General features: G+C 45.9%; 1 protein-coding gene across 1 annotated transcript in view; it reads left to right on the plus strand.

Moving 5' to 3' along the window:
- Positions 1–4228: 4228 nt before the first annotated feature.
- The window catches only part of scro (scarecrow), a 33489-nt gene continuing 19600 nt past the window's right edge, over positions 4229–18117 (plus strand). The window contains exon 1 of the mRNA XM_077668026.1: positions 4229–5051. Coding sequence (XP_077524152.1) covers positions 4634–5051 — 418 coding nt within the window. The 5' untranslated portion in view covers positions 4229–4633. The remainder of the gene's footprint in view (positions 5052–18117) is intronic.

Here is an 18117-nt window from a genome sequence, read left to right on the forward strand (position 1 = left end):
GGGCTGGTGTATGAGGTGTAGCCTATGGAGGTTTGGAAATGTGTTCGTCTGTATCTGCCGCCAAGAGACCGCATCTGGGGTGTCTAATTTCCTATTAGGTGTAGGGAACTGTCTCCTTTGAAGACTGCTTCTGCTGCTGTTTCTGATAGGAAGAAAGAAAAGGAAAGTGCACGGGCCTGCCTACTGGCTCAAGCCGAGCCACGCTCACTGCCGCGTGCTGAAAGTATAGAGAGTTAAAGGATAGGAGATTGAAAGAAAATGCGCACGCAATTATGCCCATGCAGGGCCGATCGCGGAGGCAGTGCAATACCGGGCCGACCCGTGCCAGAGTGCGTCCAGCACTCCGCCATATTCCAAAAATAAGTTTAATATCTTGAATCCAAGGACCAGCAGCAGATATTAAACCAGGTATCAGGTTTTTTGAACACGCTGAAAATCGGGCGTTCGTTATACGTGGAATGTAGAGGAGCGAATGAGGGTACGATGGGTGGCCCCGCTCGATTGATGATGACATGAGCTATAGCATGTGACCTTTCGCTTTCCTCCAGTCCCCCGTGGCCTGTGGTCCAGGTGACTTGGAGAAGGTTGATGATGGGTTCCGTGCCCGTGAGTCGGGTGGCGTGTTTGGGAACTCGGCCTCTCAGGCAGTTTCGACACGCGTGTTGTGAGCCACATGAGCGCTTTGGCCTTGGGACTCGCAATGCCTAATGGCAATGGCCACGGCGGTGGTCTCCGCGGCCGCTGGTGCTTCGGCGAACGAGCGAGCCGAAAGTGAGCGAGTAAGGGAGCGATTACGGCAAATACATTACAATATCCTTCTCCCTCCAGAGAATGCTTCCGATTTGATTGAAGGGCCCAGATGTACAGAAAAATAAAATGCGAAAAGAATTGTTCCTCATTGCGTGAAGGTCATCAGAATGGTTTACCAATAAATCGAAATTCGAAGAAAACTGCATTCTGCTTCGCGTCATTGCAGCTGCAGAAAATCAATTCGCCAAGCTGTTACGAACAAATAAATACCTTCTCTATGTTAAACACAGCGACGTCAGCACATTGCGGCCAGTTGTGAAAGTCTGAGCTAAATCTAATAGTTCCAGCCTAATTCATTCCTAAACACGGGCTCCCTATGCAGTGCACGAAAGAGACATCCCTATTTGGGGTTAGGTTGCGGTAGTAGGCATCCGTATAGAATAGTAAGGTGCGCATTATTTCTTTGACATAAGTATATAAAAAAGGAAAGCAAAGAGCCTGTACAGGCTGGTATGGTTCTGAATAGCTGGGTGGAAGCTAGGTATATACGTGAGATGATATCCTTCTTAAACACCCTTTGGCTTCAAATACCTGGTTGAGGTTCGGAATTATTCCCTGCTCTCACAGTCGCACATGTATTCCGCTGACCGGAAAGAACCGTACTTAAATTTAAACGAAGCAGAGAGAAACAAGACTGGCACTCTCATAAGGAAATGCAGCAAGAAATTAGGGCTACCCCTATGCGCATCTTGGGGAGAAACTCCGAGCCCTCGGGATGCACAATACTTTGACAGAACTAGGAAAGGCAGTAAAGATATCACAACTAGAGAGGCTAAGCATGACACATGCGGGCAGAGCCATTCTAATAATAATAATTGGTTTTTGGGGAAAGGAAATGGCGCAGTATATCTGTCTCGTATATCGTTGGATACCTGAACCGCGCCGTGAGGGAAGGGATAAAGGAGGGAGTGAAAGAACAAAGGCAGAAAGAGGTGCCGTAGTGGAGGGCTCCGGAATAATTTCGACTACCTGGGGATCTTTAACATCACTGGCATCGCACAGCACACCGGCGCCTTAGCGTTCTTCCTCCATAAAAACGCAGCCGCCACGGTCGGGTTCGAACCCGGGAACTCCGGATCAGTAGCCGAGCGCCCTAACCACTGAGGCACCACCGCGGGCAAAATATGCCGGAAACCGATTACACATCGATGCTACGCTGGAGACAAGAGGAAAGAGGCAAATTCGTACCAGCATTTGAATGCGGCCCCATAAGCGTCATCACCACAGATATTAGACACCTTTAACATACCTTGTTATCACCCGAAGGACGCGGGTTCGATCCCGACTGCGGCGGTCGAATTTCGATGGAGGCGAAATTCTAGAGGCCCGTGTACTGTGCGATGACAGTGCACGTTAAAGAACCCCAGGTGGTCGAAATTTCCGGAGCCCTTCACTACGGCGTCCCTCATAGCCTGTGTCGCTTTGGGACGTTAAACCGCCATAAACCAAACCATACCATACCTTGTTATCGTTACCGGAGTACCTGGAGCCCGCCCGTCACCAGTGCACACGCGCTGATTGGTACCGACCGCGACATGCGTTTCCGCAGCTTGCCGGTACCTGGCGCCATCTGGAGCCTTCGAGGCGATCTGCGCATGCCCACTGCTGGCGCGCTGCCTCCCGGCTCTCCAGTAACGGTCACATGGCATGCTCAGGGAGCCTGTTTATATGACTCCGTTTAGAGTGCATGCACCATTCATAAGATACCCTGCAAATGCACTCTGCGGTTCTGCCCTCCTGTTTTGTTCTGCGTGCACGGGTGTCCTGGTATGCTGGGGGTTCCCTACCCGGCAGCTGGAGGAAGTACAAATTAGCAATCTCATTAAATTGATGATTAAGCTTTGTCAAGAAGGGTGCTTTGCGAAGAAAAGCCAGGATAAAAGAAGTTTGTAATATAAAGCATTCTTTTTGCACGACATTTCCCAGTAAAGCATGTCACCGGCAGCCAATGTACAGACGTCTTTTTTTTTTTTTTCGAAATCAATTCAAGAAAGCTCATAACGAGCCTTTCGCCCGCATTTGAATTCTTACGGGTGATTTCGCAAAAGCTAAAACGGAGCAGTAACGATTAACGAATAAAGACAGCACATGAACCGCAAAAGCCAACACCTAAAGGCATATCTGCGACGAATCTTTCGTTGAGAACAGGGTACTCCCGGCGTCTTGCGATGGCTCAGCCAGAGAGCTGATTATTAAGCAAAGAGGGGGCAGTCAGACGTTTATACAGGGCCCGAGCTCTCTAACGAAGAGACGCCACCGCAGAAGCCATCCACACGCCCGCAGAGCAGCGCCCCGTCGCCGGCCGACTGTACGACCCAACAATTCTCTACACACACGAAGCGATAAATAGCTTCCTCTCCAGAGACCAACGTATGTACTTAGCGAGCTCGACGCGGCAGGCCGCTAACTACGTCAACGGCCATGCCAACAAGGCGTGGCCGGCGCTGAAGCCGGAACAAAAAGCTTCGTTCGGAAGGAATAAACGTGGGCGAAGGCGTGTCTATCTGGGCATCCCGCCTTCCAGTCTGTGACGACAACAGTCAATCATCGCAGCTTTTAGAGCCACGCCTACCAACCACGGTTTGGCCCGGAATCCGTCAGTCACAATATGGAGAAAGACACATTCGGCGAACGGGGCGACAGAAAGAGGAGAAGCGCTGATCCGATTCGATTACGAAACACGTGACCACCTTTTGTGCACGTAAAGTGCGCTGCGTTTACAGTAAGCGGAGAGATAGGCGGAACAGGACCCGGTCTGAGGCTCCGCCTCCCGTTTTTTTCGCAGTGTTTGCCGGGAGAGGGAGCTCTGGAAGGGGGGCGCAGCGCTCACCCGAGAGATGGAGTCGGTTATTCTTATCATCGCAGGGGTTGCGTTGGGGCTCGCACAAAAGCGCGAGATATGCCCGGACCGAAATAGAGATGACGCCTCATGCACACAATCCGTCGCTCTCGACACCGTTCGCCGCACCACCGCGGTACTGCCCGCCGCCGTTTGTCTTTAGACCACGCCCCACTTCGACACCCGTCTGCGGGCGCTCGCTACAGCTGAACGCACAAAAGCGTTCGATGCTTGGCCCCTCCTCGAAAACGCGTCGCGACAGAGAGGGGGGGAGGGGGGAGGGGGGAGTGAGGGGAGGATCTGGAGAGGGGAGATGCGCAAAGAAAGTAAGCAACCAAACGGACAGAACCAAAGAAGTTGCAGCCGAACAAAGCTGAAAGAGAGAGAGTGAGGAGGCGAGAGAAAGGAGGCGCGCGGCTGCGACCCCTCGCGCGTGAGCGCGGTGGACAGCAGGGCCAGCCAGCCATCCAGGCGAGGCTGCGCGCGCGCACACACACACGCACACACTCACTCACACGTGTTCCACAACAAGAGAAATCGCCACTCAAACCCCTCTAAAGCTGCGAAGAGGGGCCTCTCAGTGCCGAGTGGGAGCCCGTGGCAGCAACGACGTGGACGACGGTGCCGCCGCCGCCGACGACCGCTCGCTACCAGCGCTGACCGACGACGCGTTCCAAGATGGCGGCCGGAGCCGCTGAGCCACCGCTTTCTCCCGGGAAGACCGGAGGAAGAGGAGGAGGAAGACGCGAAGCGGCAAGGTTTCCCAAAGGGGAATAAGAACAAGAAGCGGAGCTGCAAGCCCGAGATCCCGAGAGGGGTTGTCTCCTCGGCGCGTGCGACGATACCAGGGAAGGAGAGGAAGAAAGGGGAAAGATAGAGGGAAGATAGAGGGAAGAAGAAAAAAAAAGGCATGGGAAAGGTCGGCCGAGCGGAGGCTAGGCAGCGCCAAGGCGCTGCCGGCATGGTTTCGGCCCGCGGCAAGTCATGTCCATGAGTCCCCGGAAAACGGCGCACCACCAGTCGGACGACGACTCGACGAGCACACCAGCGCTGCCAACGGCGCACCGCCACGACCAGCAGCAGCAGCAGCACCAGGCGCACAACAGCACTCCGTTCTCGGTGTCCGACATCCTCAGTCCGCTGGACGTGAGCACCGTGCAGCAGCTGCAGCACTTCCAGGGAGAGGACTGTGTGACGGCCGCCAGTGGCGCCGCTGGATTCGGGGGACTGATGATGAACAGCCACTACGGCATGCAGCTGGGCTCGCAGGGCTTTCCCGGCAGCCAGTACGGCGCCGGGCCGCCCGACCTGACGGGCCACTACGCCGACCCTGTGAGGCAGTCGGCGGCGGCCGCGGCGGCCGCGGGATGGTACAGCACGGCGCCGGACCCTCGCTTCGCCAGTGAGTAATACCCTCCCATCTTGGCATCGACGTCAGAGTACCGTACCTGTGTTTCCTGTTCTGTCACATGCACGAGCATACAGACAAGCGAGCCGAAGCGACGAGATTAGCAGAGTGTATGCGTGATTTCAGAACGGAACATGATCAGCAATCTAGAGTGATGCAGTTAGTAGTAGTACGAAGTGCAAAACTGCGAGTCATTATCATCAGTGTCGTCGCTATGAGCGGTGCATTCTCGACGCGTGTCTTATTTGGTCCCCCGATATTGCCACTCCGGGGAGTAGGAATGCCCGAGCACTGCACAGGCGGTGAGACGGAAGAATCGACAGCTTGGTTGATCTGCGCGATTAAATGACGCGAAGTTTATTTGCCGGCATATCAGCTACGCTAGCCTCAGTGGCCTTTGGCGTTAACAATGAGTGGTTAGGGTGGATAAGTCCGAAAGCTTGCAGCTTGAAAATGCAGAGCCACAGAAAATTCCGTCGCTTGTGGCGGAACATCATTACATCAAGAATCACTGTGCAGAGAGCGGATGATTTCGGTTATATAGAGGCATAGCGTTGAACCACAGCAACGCAGTCGCTGAATACGACATTTGCATACCGAATTAAGAAACTTCTCACAGATAAGTCGGAGGCCATTTTCCTGAAGCTACTGGAAGTGGTGTTGAGCGTGATTTAGCAAACCGCAATAATATGTACTGCATGCACTCATCCGACTCATGTAGTAAGTGTCGCAACTTGTGTGGACTCCGTGTTTTGCATGACGTCTGCAATAACAACTGCGTCGTAGGACTAAATTATGGATGATTCAAGTTAAATGTGAAAGCATTATATGGCTCATGAGGCGGAAAATCCGTCGTCGATGTCCTAGTCAGACCGTCCGAAAACCCTCGTGACCTCATGACATCATCGGCAGTGCTACGTAATCATGAAATAAAGAAAATAAAATTTCTTAAATAAATTTTCTTCTGAAGTGGGTTTCGAACACAGGCCGGTGTGAACAGATCAAATTCTCTGGTCACTTCATTAGAGCTACTGCGCCATCACTGCTTTTTTTTCTTTATTTCTTGCTGATGATAAAAAAAGGTTTAACTGTAGCAGAGAAAAATAACAGCACCAATACAATAATGTTCAGAGCGGCTGCCGCTGTTGAGGTTGCAGTGTGATTTAAAAACGTTTCCAGTTTTCCAGATCACTCAACACTGGCATCCATTCAGGCTGCTCGCTCTGGGCATTGTACTGTTATTTTTGAAAAGCCACACTTTCAATGAAATACTCCTTCCCTGAGCGAGAACCCACATGAGCGTGTCCTATAGCCATTCTTGTTTTTCTTGCATTGTGGAGGCAGAGCATTGCAACATGAACAAGTCGTTCATTATCGGGAGGTTGGTCGCTGAACTCCGAACTGTTGTTGTTGCCTCAGTGACCTGGCACATACCCACGACGCAGGATAGGCCAGGGTTCAATGAGGGCCAAGAGAAAACTCCCAAAGCCTCGCGCTGAGTTTGAGAATCGTCTTCATCAACTTCCATTCTGGGGGCACGAACAGAGCATTTCGCTGGCCACTGCATAACAGTAGCACGTCATCGCCGCAGCCGAGCACCCCGCGTGCATGCTTTGGCAGTCACAGCACGTAAGCATAGTCGTAAGTGCCTTCCGTAATCTTTATTAGAACTCAGAGGCTTGTTAGACGTAACTTTACATTTTTCTCGGCAAATGTTCATTCGTCAGCTATATATAGCGCTGACTCAAATCATTGACACGTGCATGTCCCTCTAGGAACATCATTCAGGCGGTGGGTTAAATACTGCAAGCATCCATTAGGAAATGTAAGATAGCTTAGAGGGTGAAGACATTTAAGAAATGTAAGTCCTGCATACTTTTAACAACCTGATGCCTAAGACATTGCGACGTGTGGGCTTTTGTTGTTGGGTTTCTGCCAGTCCCATCTAGCACAGCATGTTGACCAACACATCACAGCTAGATGCTGGAAGGCTGTGAACTATAGCGCGTGCGGGAGAGGTCACGGGAGCGACGGGCAAATTTGCGGCTTTCAGAAAGCTTTTCTATTACTGGTTAAATAAAGCGGAATAGATCATTCATGTTTGCGGAATCGTGTACATAAAACATAGCTCTGAAGCTTGGGCACGCGTTTGTTCCGAGCATCTTGGTGAGGAAGCGCTTTGTTTGGTGATCGGTGTCCCCACACCCGAGGTAAGCGCAGGATATCTGTATGCCATTGCTGAAAAAAGACAGATTTCATACCGACCTGTTCTGGAAAAAAGCATGTGTGAACAGGAGGGTTTTATGAGCCCAACTTTTTTCATATATCGGAAGAGTCCACTATAACAATGAATATATCCGCACATCTGCCGTCGGCAGGGTTGCATTTTTTGCTATTAACCTTTTTGAAATCGCCAAAAGCACTCATCTTTGGTTTTCTGTGCCAGTATTAATTTCTGTATGCGAGCGATGGAAACAATATAGAAGAAAGATCTTGATATACCTGATGAATAAACCATTACTTTCAATATCTCTACACCAGTATCTTACAGTTTTCCAGTATTCAATTTTTTTTCCAAGAATCCTGTTCACGTAATTGACCGATGTGGAAGATGCCCTATACGCGTGCTACACGAGCACAAGAAATGAGAGAAAATTCATAAAATGCCTTAATTTGTTAACGCCATTATTTTCGGAGTTCGTGCTACACGGCGAGATAGAATGTGATTATACGAAAATCACGATGGCGATAACGCCTTATAATAAACTGTATATCTCCAACCAAAAATTTTTATTTTTAACCCAACGTTTCGAAGCCGGCTCGGCTCCTTCATCAGGGGTGACGGAGGGCTGCAGTAGCTAGCGTCTTTTAAGTATGGAGGGGAGGGGGGTGGGGGGTGAAGGCTGTTAGTCACGTTGTCGCACTGCGGGGAGGTGGTCAATGGCGACTTTTTTTCGGTTGAGTTGAAGAGCGAAGTCCCTTGGCATATAATGTGGGCAGGTTTCCTTTTGTGCGGTTGATATTGTTCCGGGTGGTTTGGATATGCCAGGATTCCAGAAGGAGCCTCTTGTGGTAATTTGTTTCGGTTCCGAGGATGCGGGTTTCTTCGGAATTTGATTCTATGGTCGGAGTCCTCGGAATTTTCGGCTCTGGAGACCCGCACAAGCCCACAAACACTGTTGAGCTTTGCCTGCAGGTTCCCAAAGACCGGCCGCAGAGAGAAAGAGCCCAAGGCATTGTCTACAAAATTCCATGAGCCGACTGCGACTCAAGCTACATTGGCGAAACCAAAAGAAAGAATTCGGCAACATAGAAACGACGTCCGCAACTTCGCAAGAGACGGCATTCCTGTAGTCGAACATTCCGAGGACTCAGACCACATAATCAACTTCGAAGAAACCCGCATCCTTGTAACCGAAACAAGTTACCACAAAGGCTCTTTCTGGAATCCTGGCGCATCCAAACCACCCCAAACAACATCAACCGCACAAAAGAAAACCTGCCCCCAGTATATGCCCAGGGACTTTGCTCTTCTACTCAACGAAAAAAAAGAAAAGTCGCCATTCACCACCTCGCTGCATGGCGCCAGCGTGACTAACGGCCTAACACCCCCACACCCTCCCCCTACCCCACGCCTTTGGCATCACAGCTTTCGTTCCCTTGACCCCCTCCTCCCCTCCATACTTAAAAGACGCTAGCTACTGCAGCGCTCAGTCACCCCTGATGAAGGAGCCGAGTCGGCTTCGAAAGGTTGGGTTAAAATTTAAAAATTTTCGGTTGGAGATGTACAGTTTATTATAAGTCTTCAAACCCAACCAGACAGGCAAATCTGTCAAAATGCCTAGTCTTCAAGCGATAACGCCTGCAAGGCAGTCAAAAACTTTACCTGAATATAAAGTCATAACGACCACAATATATCGCGAATGCTGTTCAAAGAAATGTAAAACTTATTCTGTGTAAAACGACGCTGTTCTTGCTCGACAAGTCGAAAAGGTCGCGTTGCACATCACGTGTGAGCACACAAGCCGAGAGTATCTGACAGAAGTGCTGGTAAAAATTTCTCCCAACGCATCGAAAATGCGAGGTGCCTGAAATGACTGAAAGTTACGAATAAACCATTTTATACCAGGTAGGAAGTTGTTAGTATAAAAAATCTGCGTGCTTTTCTGCGTGTAAAGTTGGGACGAACTGCCAAGAAATCGGGAACGGCAGTAAGGCTAATGCCATTAAATTTATGCGTGTTGCACCGTGCTAGTGGAATTAAAACTAAATAAGGCAGTAGGCACTTAACAGCATTAAATTTGTCCCTGCGGCACGGGTATTAGTTCTGCAATCGATGTAGTTAGGCTTATGATGATGCTCTGCATGCAGTTCATACGGTGACCACTGACGACAAAACGTCCACGCACTCCAATTCTAAGTGTTCGTATGGGGTTCGAAGACAATGACGTAGTCCAAAAATTATTAGGAAATTTATATTGCCAAAAAGAAATAGAAATAAAAAAGGCAGTTAAAAGGCTCTCTGCTGCACGGGAGGGTAAGTATAGGCTTTAAAGGGCTTTCCCTTCAGAATCAGAATCGTGTTTATTTATACAAGAAGGAAATACAGCCCGGATAAATGTATACAGAAGGAGGTCCTGTAGTCAGCGACTGCACTGGGACCTCTTATATTGTTAATCAAAATGCTAATATAAATGCAAACACAGCAGTAGTAATAACAAGTCGATGAAACAATCGTGCCGTTATATATTTCCGCGGCGACACACATATTATATACAGGGGTGAGTAGGCATATACAACAACCGAGCAGAATATAATTAAAATAGAAGTTATGCAGTGCTTATAGTTATAGAGTAATTCAGTACATTACAAAATTACTAAAAAAGCGAAAAACAGAACAGTAAATTGGCGACAGGGAAAATAGTGCACATATTAAAAGCATGCCGTGTACATCTGATGTAATACCTTATAATTCTAAAATGTGGTAGCTTGTCTAACAGTTATTGTGAAGTATTAACGCTTTTAGGTGATTTTTAAATTTACATACAGGTTTAGTGTTTTTTAATTCCACTTTGTGCCTTTTTGAGAAAACGAGGGGTCGGGTTTACTGACCGTGCAATCTCACGAAAGCGGGAGGACAAAAAAAAAAAAGCAGTGCGGAGATGTCTCACGTCCCTAACAATAAATATTTCAGGAACGCTTCAGTATAAAAGGCGAAAGTGACTACTTCCTGTTCGCAAGCAGTGTAACGTCTGGTTTCGTCGTGAGTGCGCCAGTAATTAGGTTTGTTGACAGCGTTTTCAGCGCTTCCATATACACGTTGTCCTTCTACTTGTCCGTTGTCGATTTGCGCTGGTTCATCAAAGATTGACAAAAGCGTCGTTTCCGATTGGGGCTCCCCGTATCGTGGAACTCCGCATAGCCTTTCGATTATGGATATTGGTGCCTAAAATTGGGCGTTCCTTTATATAAGGTGCAAGCTCTGTTTATATCTCACATGCACATAAATGGTATAGTTACACTCAGATTGTCTCTAGTAATTTAAATACATCACTTTCAAGCTTTTTCGGCCATTGGTTTTGTATATATAATAAAAAGGGGGTCACAGTTGTACTAATTACGTAAAAAAATACCTACAATGTGGTAGGTATTCGTACCCGAGTCTTTCGGACGTGGCTTCCTGATACCCGTGGGCAAAAATTTGTTCGATATATGTTATTGGACAACGGAATCACTGGCGTGGCAGCCATATGGTACAGAGGTTTAGTGCTGGAAAAAGCACTTTGTTGGGAATTTTCAGAACCAGTGCCGGTGTCTAGTCAGTAAGCTGTGTATGGTAAAAATAATATCATTTCGGTTTGTGAACGGCCGGGAGGCAGGGAACAAAGTGTTTTTATTGTCAGACAAGGGGCTGCTTATATAAGGACAGGTACAAGCATGAGCATGCGCACTTTGTACCGTAAGGGCACGTGTTAACATGACAGTGCGCATACTTACAGGGTTCTCTTCGTGGCCTCTTAAAAGGTGGAAGTCGGTTCGAGCTCGTTTCGCGGTCATACCCAACAATTCTGGGCAAAAACATTTTTTGAACGGGAAAGAATTTATGAGCGCAATTTCTTCATATATTATAAGATTTCACTATAACAATGAATATACTCGCAGATCTTCCGTAAGCAGGCTTGAGTTTTTTGGCTATTAACGTCTTTGTTATCGCCAAAAGCGTTCCCTATTGGCTTTCTATATATGGCAGTCCTACTTGATGCGAGCGACGGAAAAACTTTAAAAGAGAGGTTTTGCTATACATCGGAAAAATGGGCCATTACATTCAATATTTCCATAACAGTGTCTTACAGTTTTCCAATACTCAGAAAGTTTTTTCAAGCACGTTGGACAGGGCGCATTCCAAAAGATGTTAAAGCCATTTAAAGGGGAGACGAGGCTTTGAAATCTTCCAAAAAATGGCCGAAAAGTTGATTTTTGAAAACTTCTCTATTCGCTTGTATGCCTCGTTTTTTGTGCTGTTCCCAAGTTTCAACGCTGAAATCGACCAGGAAGTACCCTGAAAATAAAAAAAAAATGGTTGCGTGAACCGCGGCGGTTCTGTGTTCCAACCACGTTTGAACAATGTTCATTGTTCTTCATTACCGTTTTCTGCCCAGATACTCGCCTTGCAGACCAGATTTGTTCACGACTGTTTTATCTACTTTGATCGTATTTGTTTGTCGCACTACTTGGATTATATTACTGGTCAAGGTATTTTGTTTTTCAAATATCTGAATTTTGTATTTCTTGCATGAAATTTTCTTTTCATCGAAATATGTCAAGAGGTACTGCATCGCAGAGATTGAAAACAAAAATTTATGCTTTGTGAACCAAAAATTCCCAGAATGTCCTGATCCCTTGGCTATAGCACACTAGTAGGAACGCAGTGCATATTGAACCAGCCTTCTGCCAAATTTTCTAAACTCTGGAACCTTTTCCCGAAATTCGGATCATAGTTGTAACGTTAAGAGACCGGAAGCGGGCAGAGTGGATGAGGGAACAAACGCGGGTTAATCACATCCTAGTCGAAATCAAGAGGAAGAAATGGGCTTGGGCAGGGCATGCAATGTGAAGGCAAGATAACCGCTGGTCCTTAAGGGTAACGGAGTGGATTCCAAGAGAAGGCAAGCGTAGCAGGTGGCGGCAGAAGGTTGGGTGGGCGGATGAGATTACGAAGTTTGCAGACATAGGGTGGGCGCAGCTTGCAAAAGACAGGGTTAATTGGAGAGGCATGGGAGAGGCCTTTGCCCTGCAGTGGGTGTAGTCAGGCTAATATATATATATATATATATATATATATATATATATATATATATATATATATATATATATATATATATATATATATATATATATATATATATATATAGAAAAATATCATTGATCACTGATGGACATTGCCGTGTGACAGGGGGCAGGGCGTCTCCCACAAGCTTCGTAATCTACTTCCCGCCCTGCTAAAAAGCACTTCTGCCATCTGAACACTTCTGCCCTGGGTAGGGAATGTTTTAGGGAAAATACCACCCCATTTCCCTCACTGGCGTGTGTTCGAAACTAATGGAAAATATTATTTGTTCAGGACATAATCAAATTCCTTGTCTCCGTAAAATTTTTCCATACTAACCAACATAACTTCATTCAAGGGAAGCTCATGTGGCTTCCAAATAGCTCTCTTTATTGACGACCTAAACTCCAGTCATGACCTAAACATTTCTGCTGACACCCTCTTCCTTTATTTCGAAAAAGCGTTCGATAACAGAGAGAGAGAGAGAGAGAGAGAGAGAGAGAAGTGGTAAAGGAAGGGCAGGGAGGTTAACCAGTAAAATGTTCCGGTTGGCTACCCTGCACTGGGGGAGAGGGATGAGGAGGCGTAAAAGAATAATAAGAAGTAGAGAAATGCGGTCCGTAACAAGCACGACAGGCAATGACACAAGCACTGTAAGTCACCGGCATCACAGGGCAGCGCAGACGTTTCATTGTGTAGAGAGGGGCTGCTTCCCGTTGCGGCTGATAAAGTTGATGGCAAGAGCTCGATAAACTACAGCATAAAAGACTACTACTAAAACTATCGTGCCCAAATCTTAATTCGTTAGTATTGGAATCGCTGTGTAACTTTCTGACTAATAGAGAGCAGTTTGCCTATGCTAACAATTATTCTTCTCCTTGTAACCCGGTCGTCTCAAATGTTCCCAAGGAGCAGTTTTAGGGCCCTTGGATTTCCTCATATACATTAACGGTCTTGCTTCCAATATTTCCTCTACTATCCACTTATTTGCTTACAATCCTGTAATTTACCGCCCAATCTCTAACTGTATTGACGTAGACATTCTTCAACAAGATTTTAAAGGAATCTAAACTTGGGGCAAACAGTGGTTAATGTCACTTAAATTGCTAAAACATTTTTGATTTCGTTCCATCGTCGGCAGATGTACAGTCTTTATAAATGCGTTCTTTTTGGTTCGGAAGCGGCGTCCGTTTCTTCCTGCAACTACTTGGGTATTACTGTAACGCAAAACCTAACATGGCCATCTCATATCATTAAATATCGCTAACAAGGCTAATCGTACCCTTGCTTTTATGCCTCGCAATCTATGATTTGCCACCCCATCCATCAAATCATTAGCATACCTAACTTTTGTCCGTCCTATAAACTAGAATACGCTTTAGCAATATGGGATGCTCAGTAGTGTAACCTCTCCTTAACCTGAGAAAAAAAATACAAACTCGTGCTATCCGCCTTATTTCTTCAGATTATCCATACTACACCACTGTGTCTGCATTAAAATCTCGAGCCAACTTACGTAACTTTGAAAGACTATGAAAGATTTCTCGATTGCGCCTCTTTCTTATGTTTTATCATTCACCTCCAGGAGAATCAGTCATATCACCTGCTCACTCCAATCGTATTAGACACCGTAACGCCGTCTACCCCCCCCCCCCCCACCCCCCCTTGCGCGAGAACTGTCGCTCATCCGCTCATTCCCGATTTTTTTTCGTCATGTCATCCCGGTTCTGGAATGATTTACCACAGGACGCCGTATATCATATCAACGCCATTCATTTTAAGAACACCATCAAGAGCATTGTTGTTGAATTGCCACGACCATCTCTCTTGTAATGCCCCATACCAGGGGCCTTTGAGGTATCAAATATAAAGGATACATGTATAACGAACCTAGGTGCATCAGCTGGGCTATAACAAACTTTCCTCTTTTGACCTCGGATACAACGAACGTTTGGCTGCTAACACATTCAAACGATCCACCGAGGATCGCCAAAGAGCTTTTGCTTGGAAGGGAATGTTTTTCAGCACCCAACTAAACTTCAAACAGTGAAATCAAAGCAATTGGCCTATCGCACAAAAGAAGCTGTTTGCCTAGTACGAGCGCTGAATATACTAGATGTGAGCAAGCTTGAACCGAACATGCCGAAATCATGACAGAAAAGCGGTTTCGGTTTTATGTTACAATTTTAATCTTAAAGAAGTACGCACACCGAATTACGTTTCTGTTTTTTTTGTAATGATCCGTAATTGACATTAGCATACATGCTTCATTTGAAGGTATCTGCTTAGTACGAGTACATAATTTAAAATTGAATTTATTCACTCATGTTTCATTTCCGCTTTGAAAAGCCGACCAATGGCTGTGACATAAATGTGCAGGTATAATCGCTATTAAGTAGGTAAGAGCAGGTCACGTGAGCTGTTAAAACACTTCGATATAACCTTTGCTTCTGCAATCCTTGTCATTCCTGCATTCACTCAAACTGGCTTAAGCGCTACGTTGTGAATGAAAACTGTAAAGAGTGATGGTGTTTCATATATTTTACGCCACTGACGTCACAGCCATCGTGCGGCTGGTGAAACTGAAACCGAAACCACATGACAGAAGAAAATCAGTTATAAATTATTAATCAGTCCAAGGTGAATCTCCCGTGGTGATCCATGTATACTAACGTGTTATCCACTGTTAAAAAGAAGAGAATGCGACTCTGAATATTTGGCGTTTATGTTCCTTTAAGAACGAAAATATGAGGGCATAGAAAACAAAATTTTATCTTTCATGCAAGCAGCATCTGGACAAAGGCACGAGCAGTCGCTGTCAAAAGTAATGAGTGCATTGCTTGCGTCGAAATTAACGAGGCAAGTTCTGGCCATACATTAAAACCGGGAAACATCGTCGTGGTATGAGAACAGGGATCAACGTCAGTTTCTGTCACGCTTGCTGATTTCCTTTTTCCATTTGAAAGACGCATCTCGCGCTTTCATTTATGTGTTGCGTGAAACCCTGGCGTGCATAAAAACGTGAGGTGTTCTCAATTTGCGTCTTATATACAGGATACCTGAAGAATGTCGTTCGTTATAACAAGCGAAATTTTCTTATATTAGGCGACAGTATAGCAGGATGCGTCGTGAAGAGCTTTTACAATCACAAAACCATCCACGTGTTAATTTTAAAAGTCGTTTTTGATTTTTCACACTCTTTCGAACGATGGCACATTCTCTTCAGTACGAATAGTCTGCGCAAACTTAAATGACTATAAACACTAAATATGATATGTTAGACATTAGTATAGATATGGATCACACCGTAGTATTTGCTTACGACCACTAAATAATTTATAATAGAATTTCTTATTGATGCAGTTTAGGCTTTGGATCCAGCAACCTAACGATGATTGTGCTGTGTAAAGATGTGTTCAGGCGTGAGGCATGTAAAAAAAAAAAACTACGATGTCGTCGCCGATATGTATAGCTTTAATTTTCTACTTCAGAGGTTGAAATATCAAAAAACGACGTAACAGTGGTTATATTGCAGCCATTATCATTCCTCACGTGACCTAAACACTATTTACACATCACAGCCATTGTTAGGCTGATGAAACCGAAACATCATCAAGAAGAAATTGAGTTATAAATTATTTACCGGCCGTAGGCGAATACCACGTGCCGGTCCACGTATAGTAATTACTTAGCATCTTTACAGATAAGAAAGCATGCAACTAAAAATAGATGGATATAGTGCGTTAATAGTATGCGTATAATTATCTTATCGCAAGCTAACGAAGTCAACTAATTAATGCGAAAAAGAAAAGTCAATCTAAAGTTATCCCTACGTTTAGCCGGGCGTAAACGAAATCAGAGCGGTATTTTTGTCAACTGTGCTAATCTGAGGACGGGCTTATCGCCATCTTCCTCGCTTTGCCTGTAGCGGAATCCGAGCATTGCAACGGCACGAGACGTTCTACAGCTCGTAAGGCAGACTGTGCACACCTAAGGGACGCCAGGGCATTGAACGTCTGATGCGACTTGTGAAAAATCACAGGCAGAGATCTTCACCAGGCAGAGATCTTCAGAGGGCAATTCGATAAAAAATAAAAATTAGGCGTTATGTAATGTGTTGTATTACCCCCCGTAAATATTGCGGAAATACATACACTGACCAAACTTTAATCAGCGCTACCAGCTGAAGATGTGTACGGGGCCAACACTGGTCGTGGGCCAGAGTGCTGGGTGTATACCTTCGCTTATCAAGCGGGAAATAACTTGCCTATGACGTCATTTCGTACTCGTGGTATTTATTCCTTGTTTTACTCGTAATCGCGCAGTGCAAGGAGGCATAGTTTCCAACGTCAAGTCTGCCTCACTTTAATCGAAAATAGAGTTTGAAGCATAGTGGTACTTATGCTCGGTGTCATCAGAAAGCACGTCATCATCAACACCAACGTCCTCGTCATCGTTGACGTCATCACAGTCGACCGTATTCAGGCATCTGCAAGGAAAAGACAGCTCTTCCTGTAAACACATTGGTTGTCCTTGTGTTCGTCTAGCTGCAACACATCAAATACTGCAGTATCTCTAAACTCCGTACCTTGTGCGAATGATTGACGTTGTCATATACCCCGATCTTCGCATCGAGGGCGAACGCAGTCTCTATTTTTTTCTTGCTTAAATGCTAACTTCATTAACGCTTATGCAAGCGCGGGCTTTTACAGGGTATTTCACCTAAGACTTTACACAACTTTTAAAATCAGGCTTTTTGAGTTAGAAGACCGCTGTCCTCGACATAGCATTGTCAGCGATGGAATACATCAGAATACAGCTAAGACGTGCTAATTAGCAGGCTTCTTAACTAATATTGAATAGTTTACTTTCTAACTATTACTGTTTGGCTGCCTAGTTATTGAGAGGCGTGTGCGTAGCCCACCGTAAGTAATATACGTATCATTTTTTAGAATTTTGAACACATGGTTACCTCGGCACTGTGGCCGAACAAATTTTGACTACATAGCTCCAAAATACATGCTCTTTCCAGAAGCTTGCAGATAAAGAAACCTCTCCAGTGCATGCAACTCGTCGAAATAGCCAAAAATTTTTTGGACCACAGTGCCGGGGGTAACCGCGATTTCGAAATTCTAAAAACTGATACGGATGTTACTTACGGTGGGCTACGCGCAATAATTAGGCAGCCTAACAGTAAGGGTTAAGTTAATTACTCAATATTAGTTAATCAGCCTACTAGTTAGCACATCTTAGCTGCATTCTGATGTACCAGTACACAACTGACTGTGACATGCCGAAAGAAGCACTGTTTTAACACGAAAAGCCTATTCTTAAAAATTGTGTATAGTCTAGGTGCAATACCCTATATATGCTGCCAGGCTTGGAGCCCAGATGCACGGCTTTCTTCGCCGCATTATTTACCTGACGTCAGTGACGGAACGCGTTCAGGCTACGATGTTGGAGATGGAGAATGTAGGAGTTGGGAAATGGGTGCGCTTCACTTTCACTCTGCACTTTGTTGAAACGAATGTGCTGATGTATTGTATAGTACGTTCTTACCATATCTTGATTCGTGCAGAACGTTTTCAAAATTCTGTGTAGTTCAATACAAGGAACAGCAAAACATCGACACTGGTTGGCACGGCAAAAATATGTTTGCTCTCAGCTTTGATTACAACAGGATGAGTGAATACATAATGACTGAAAACAACACGTGGCACGTGAAAAAATTCA

The sequence above is a fragment of the Amblyomma americanum genome, chromosome 5 (genome assembly GCF_052857255.1).
Source record: "Amblyomma americanum isolate KBUSLIRL-KWMA chromosome 5, ASM5285725v1, whole genome shotgun sequence".
In the NCBI taxonomy this organism is placed as follows: domain Eukaryota; kingdom Metazoa; phylum Arthropoda; class Arachnida; order Ixodida; family Ixodidae; genus Amblyomma; species Amblyomma americanum.